The 4786-nt window shown below is 50.3% G+C and overlaps 1 protein-coding gene and 1 long non-coding RNA gene across 2 annotated transcripts in view; one reads left to right on the top strand and one right to left on the bottom strand.

Moving 5' to 3' along the window:
* Window positions 1–794: 794 nt before the first annotated feature.
* LOC105361957 (uncharacterized) overlaps window positions 795–4786 on the bottom strand; it is a 24936-nt gene continuing 20944 nt past the window's right edge. Inside the window, exon 3 of the mRNA XM_011499279.1 lies at window positions 795–1216. Within this exon, the coding sequence (XP_011497581.1) occupies window positions 998–1216 (219 nt within the window). The 3' untranslated portion in view covers window positions 795–997. The remainder of the gene's footprint in view (window positions 1217–4786) is intronic.
* Window positions 1139–4786, top strand: part of LOC105361958 (uncharacterized) — a 299396-nt gene continuing 295748 nt past the window's right edge. Inside the window, exon 1 of the long non-coding RNA XR_912865.1 lies at window positions 1139–1225. This is a non-coding gene — a long non-coding RNA (uncharacterized LOC105361958). The remainder of the gene's footprint in view (window positions 1226–4786) is intronic.

The following is a 4786-nucleotide window of genomic DNA, read 5'->3' as shown; positions in this document are numbered from 1 at the left end:
GAAACACCTCTCCCTCTTCCGGTCCAGTACGCAGCCGCGCAAGGGCATCCAATCGCCGTCGCTTTCCCTTTCATTATCATTAGCGAATAAAAGGATAAAAATGAAGGAGAATAAAATCTTAAGAAAATGAATAGAAAATGCAGAGAAAGAGAGCGCAGTAATTTGAAATTCAAACCTCAATAATGAAATGGCACTTGCCATGGCCGACCCACCCACCCCTCCGCACCATAAAATATATGAAAATGTAGAGAAAGTCGTCTTTGTGGTCGTCGTGGTTTCACCACCCTCCCGCCCTCCCTACGGTCTTTCTAAATCTCTCATTCTCTCTCTCTCTCTCTCTCTCCCTCTCTCTCTCTCTCTTACTCTATAGCTCTCGACCGCCCTCTCTTTCTCTCTTTTCCTACTGATACTTTCAATGAGAAAGCTCGCCTAACGCATCCGCGGGCCTTAGGGCCCGGATCTCATCAGAATCACATTGCGTCCACCACGCGACGCTGAAATGTGCTGCACCTAACGTGGGATACGACTTCTCGAGCCCCTTACAGCGAGCGAAAGCGTAAAAAACAATCGGAAGTTAAGCTTGGCGATGCGAGTCTCCTCCGCTGACGATGATGATGTTGGCCAACGTCGACGTCCTCTACGACCTCCTTACTCACTCACCTCCTCAGTATCTCTCTTCTCTCTTTCTTCATCTCTCTCTCTCTCTCTCTCTCTCTCTCTCTCTCTCTCTCTCTCTCTCTCTCTCTCTCCCTCTCTCTTCTCTCTCTTTCTCTTCTCTGCCTATCTCTTCTCTGTCTCTCTCATCGTCGCCGTTGGCTCGTTAAGTATCAAAGCCTCAGGCGGGCCGGCCGCGTTACCGGGTCGTGCCCGACTCGTGGCGCCTCCCACGGTGCCGGCAGTCCGAGGATCATCGACGTCCGGCTCGCCCCGAACCCCCGTGGCCAGTCTCCTTCGTACCGTTCGCCGCAGGCGAACGCGAAGGGAAGCGACTGGGCTCCTATCGCAGACGCGAGACCAGCCGCCAGCCCAGGTAGAGGGCCAGCGTCGTCCAGAGAGTCTCGCGTAGCGGTGCCGGGATCAGTAGCGAAAGGATGCTATCGGTCGAGCCGGAGGGACTCGACCCGAGGCCACCCCCGACAATGCCGCCACTGCGAGCTGCCGTCGACGAGAAGCTCGAGCCGATGAACGGCAGCCTCGACTTCTCCACCTCGGCGTCCTGTAACACGTAAGCCAAACAACCAAATTATTAGCTGATTCTCTCTCCCACCGCCCTCTCTCCCCCCCCCCCCCCCTCTCACTCCCATTCACCCTTATCTCGTATTAGTCGTAATCAATTATGCGGAGTTAATATTATTATTCCTGCCCGACTGTTCCATCAATTACAATAGCGAGAATATTTTTACCCAACAATGGCAACTTCTTATCTTTCTGATTCCAAATCAAATGAACAATGAAATTGAAAATAAAAGTAACGAATGTCAACTATAAACATAAATGTTTTCAAAGCAATGTCACTTGAAGTTCGTTTTCACATGGGTCGCGCCTTGTTGTATGCAATTCCAACAGACGAACTCTACGAGTCTAATACGTTTCATCGTAAATTGCGCGATGCTCGTGACCTTGAGGATGTTGATAGCGAGGGATCTCGATTATATCGTATTTATATCCACGCGAGTAGACGACGACGTCGAGATAAGGCTTATCGCAATGATTCTCGGTGCTTAGCTCGAGATCCGCCACTCGAAATTCGAGACTCCCGATGTGTTGCTGTAATCAAATTTCTCGGACCCCCTCCTCGCTCACATGCCATTTGCTTCGACATTTTTCTATTTGAATTTTCAAACAACGAAATTTATAGGATCCATCGGTAATGCGATATTATACAATTTACTTCTCGCTCCCAAGATATAGTCGAATTTGAAGAAAGCAACGATAACAACGAACCGGAGATCGAACGTGAATTCGTAATTAATAATTGGAATTTTAGTTCTGCTAATGTGACACCGTATCGGTTCCCCCCTCCCCCTCAACGTACACTTTACTCGAAGAACTATCGTCACCATATAAGGTCCGCCACTGCTATTAAAAAAGAGGCAAAACTCATTGTTAGGGCGGCACATGGAGCACAGGGATTTCCGCATTTGGTCCATGCACGAATATGATCCTAATGGACGTGAAACGTAATGCGATTTACCAATCGATACAGTGATACGTCCTATCTAAAGGTCCTCGTCTTCTGCACACCCCCCCTCCCATTCCGCGCTGTCCACCCGCTCTATCGATACTCGCACGCACGCAAATCGACCGGCTTCCACTCGATTGGATTTCAATCGGCGCCGATTGGCAGGCGTAGCTCATTGATACGAGCGCACCTCGCTCACTGGCATTGCGCAAGCGCGCATTGATAAAATTCATGGAAAGCGATGAGAACATTGCCGCAGATGCGTTGCGAAAGGCCGCGTCTTCAATCCCATGAAGGCAGAGTTTCACCTCATAGTCGCTTAATGCCGATCGGCCTGATAAGCGCCTGCAAGACGCAACCTCTGGCCGTCATAATTAAACGAATCGGACGATTTTTTGCCAACGATTTCCATCCAGGCTTTTCTCACGTATTGTGGCAACGTGACTCAGTTTTATTACCCGCTGGCACGACTCACTCTCATCATTACCAATATTAGTAAAATTAACTCGTGGTGTTATAACGTGTGCGCAGTGCCTGCTTTTTCTCGTATCTTTTTTCCTCTCACTCTTTCTCTCTCTCTCTCTCTCTCTCTCTCTCTCTCTCTCTCTATCTATCTATCTATCTATCTATCTATCTATCTATCTATCTATCTATCTATCTATCTATCTATCTATCTATCTATCTATCTATCTATCTATCTATCTATCTATCTATCTATCTATCTATCTATCTATCTATCTATCTATCTATCTATCTATCTATCTATCTATCTATCTATCTCTCTATCTATCTATCTATCTATCTATCTATCTATCTCTGTCTCACTCTCTTCCCTCACACGTCCTCAACCCATTCCCACCCTTTTTTTCTTCATTATTGTTAATTTCGCGCGAGCACTGCGCTAGGACTGAAAGCGCCGAGTCTGTCGACTCTCTACGTGACCATACCCGTGCGTGCCTGTGCCTCTGTGTAAGCGCGCGCGCTTCTAAGTGACGTTGTTCACAGCCGATTGCTCGCGAGAGTGACGCCTTGTTGCGAATGCGTGCGCGTGGCATTGCATCTGTCATAATAATTTTTCCAATACGAGCGGCTCACTTACGTATCCATTTTGCCTGCCGCTGCGCTTATTACGAAAGGCCCGCGGCCGAGCGAGCGTACGTGCATGCGCGCGCGCGCAATAACGTGTCTCGCGCCTCGAAAAAGACTGGACGCGATAAGTGAGCGATTCCCTTCTTTCTTTTTCTCGCCCCACCTTCCGTCATCTCGCGTTCTACGCGCAAATGCAGTTGCAGCACGCGCCGCCCGCTTACTTCGGAATAAGCATAAAAGAGTGCCTCGGGGCACTCACTCGCCGCTACACAGCACATCGGCCAGCCAGATTGGCGAATTGCGCAAAGATAATTACGCGACGGTGTGCGCCGCCACCCGTAAAACCAGCCGGCCCGATAAGAAAAAGGCGCGCGCTCGTGCGCAAATAAGGAGCCGCAGGGGTGCCGTCGGCCATCGGCCCAAGGAGAATCGAGAGATTAACGCGGGAGCGATGACATTAGCGCGAGAGATGACGTAGTGCACGGTAACAGGGACGCGACAGGCCGACAAGGTCCTGGGGTTCCCGACTCTTGAGCAACACCCACAAGTCACAGCGCCCGCTCCGACTTCCCTCGTGTTTGCTGGTCAGAAACCACCTCTCTCCATCTCGCCCGCCCACCCTCGTGGTTCTTACTCGGCACGAAAGAAGCGCGTAAGAGCGGAGTAAACATTGATTTATCGACAATTTGCAATACATCGCGAGGATGACGAAATACTTGGTAGATATTACACATTCCTTGCATTGCGCCAAGTTTAATTGCAGGCATAGCGCTATTAAATTGTCTTTACCCACTCTCGTCAACCAACGAAAAATGAAGAAAGGGATAAGAAAGAAATCCCCGCTTGCGTTTCGTCCTCGCGTACGTGCTTCCTCCTACCCCCTCGTCATACCGCCACGCTCAACGCTTTCTCCATCTTGTCGACGTTGTTGGCAACGAAAAAAAGCTTAAATCTTAAATTCTATCAAGCGTCGGTAATGCAGAATATGCGTTTGTCGTGATGGTTGGTTACGTGGCCTCGGGTGCCAATGAAAGTACATGGTACAAAAGTCCGTACCGAGGTAAACATCCCCCGGCGTGCAATTAATTTCGAGGCGATCGAACGTATCGCAGTCAAATCCCGTAATTTGCATCGACGCTGCTCGAGCGGCCCTCGACGCCCCTAATTAACGGGGCTCAGGGGGCCCAGCCAAGATGAGCGATTGCGTGGGCTGATAATTCGAGATAATTTTCTCGGCTAAGCGCGCCGATGTGGCGAGCCTGGCCATCCGTGCCTCGCACTCCGGTGCTCGGGAGGCTTTTTATCGCGTGCCTTCGCCTCGGCCGCCCCCAAGCATGTTAACGATCGCTGGACCCCGGATATTTTTTGATAAAAAAAAATGGGAGATTAGTGCGTAGGAGGCCCGCTGAGCGCGGCCAAACGGGATAATAAGAGGGGTCGAAGAGGTCCCGCCAACCTCCTATCAACAAAATCAGCGAGACCCGAGGCAGCAGCACTCGAGGAGCCCCCCCCCCC

Source organism: Ceratosolen solmsi, unplaced genomic scaffold (assembly GCF_000503995.2).
Source record: "Ceratosolen solmsi marchali unplaced genomic scaffold, CerSol_1.0 scaffold2, whole genome shotgun sequence".
Classification (NCBI taxonomy): Eukaryota; Metazoa; Arthropoda; class Insecta; order Hymenoptera; family Agaonidae; genus Ceratosolen; species Ceratosolen solmsi.
This window is presented reverse-complemented; position numbering and strand designations above follow the sequence as displayed.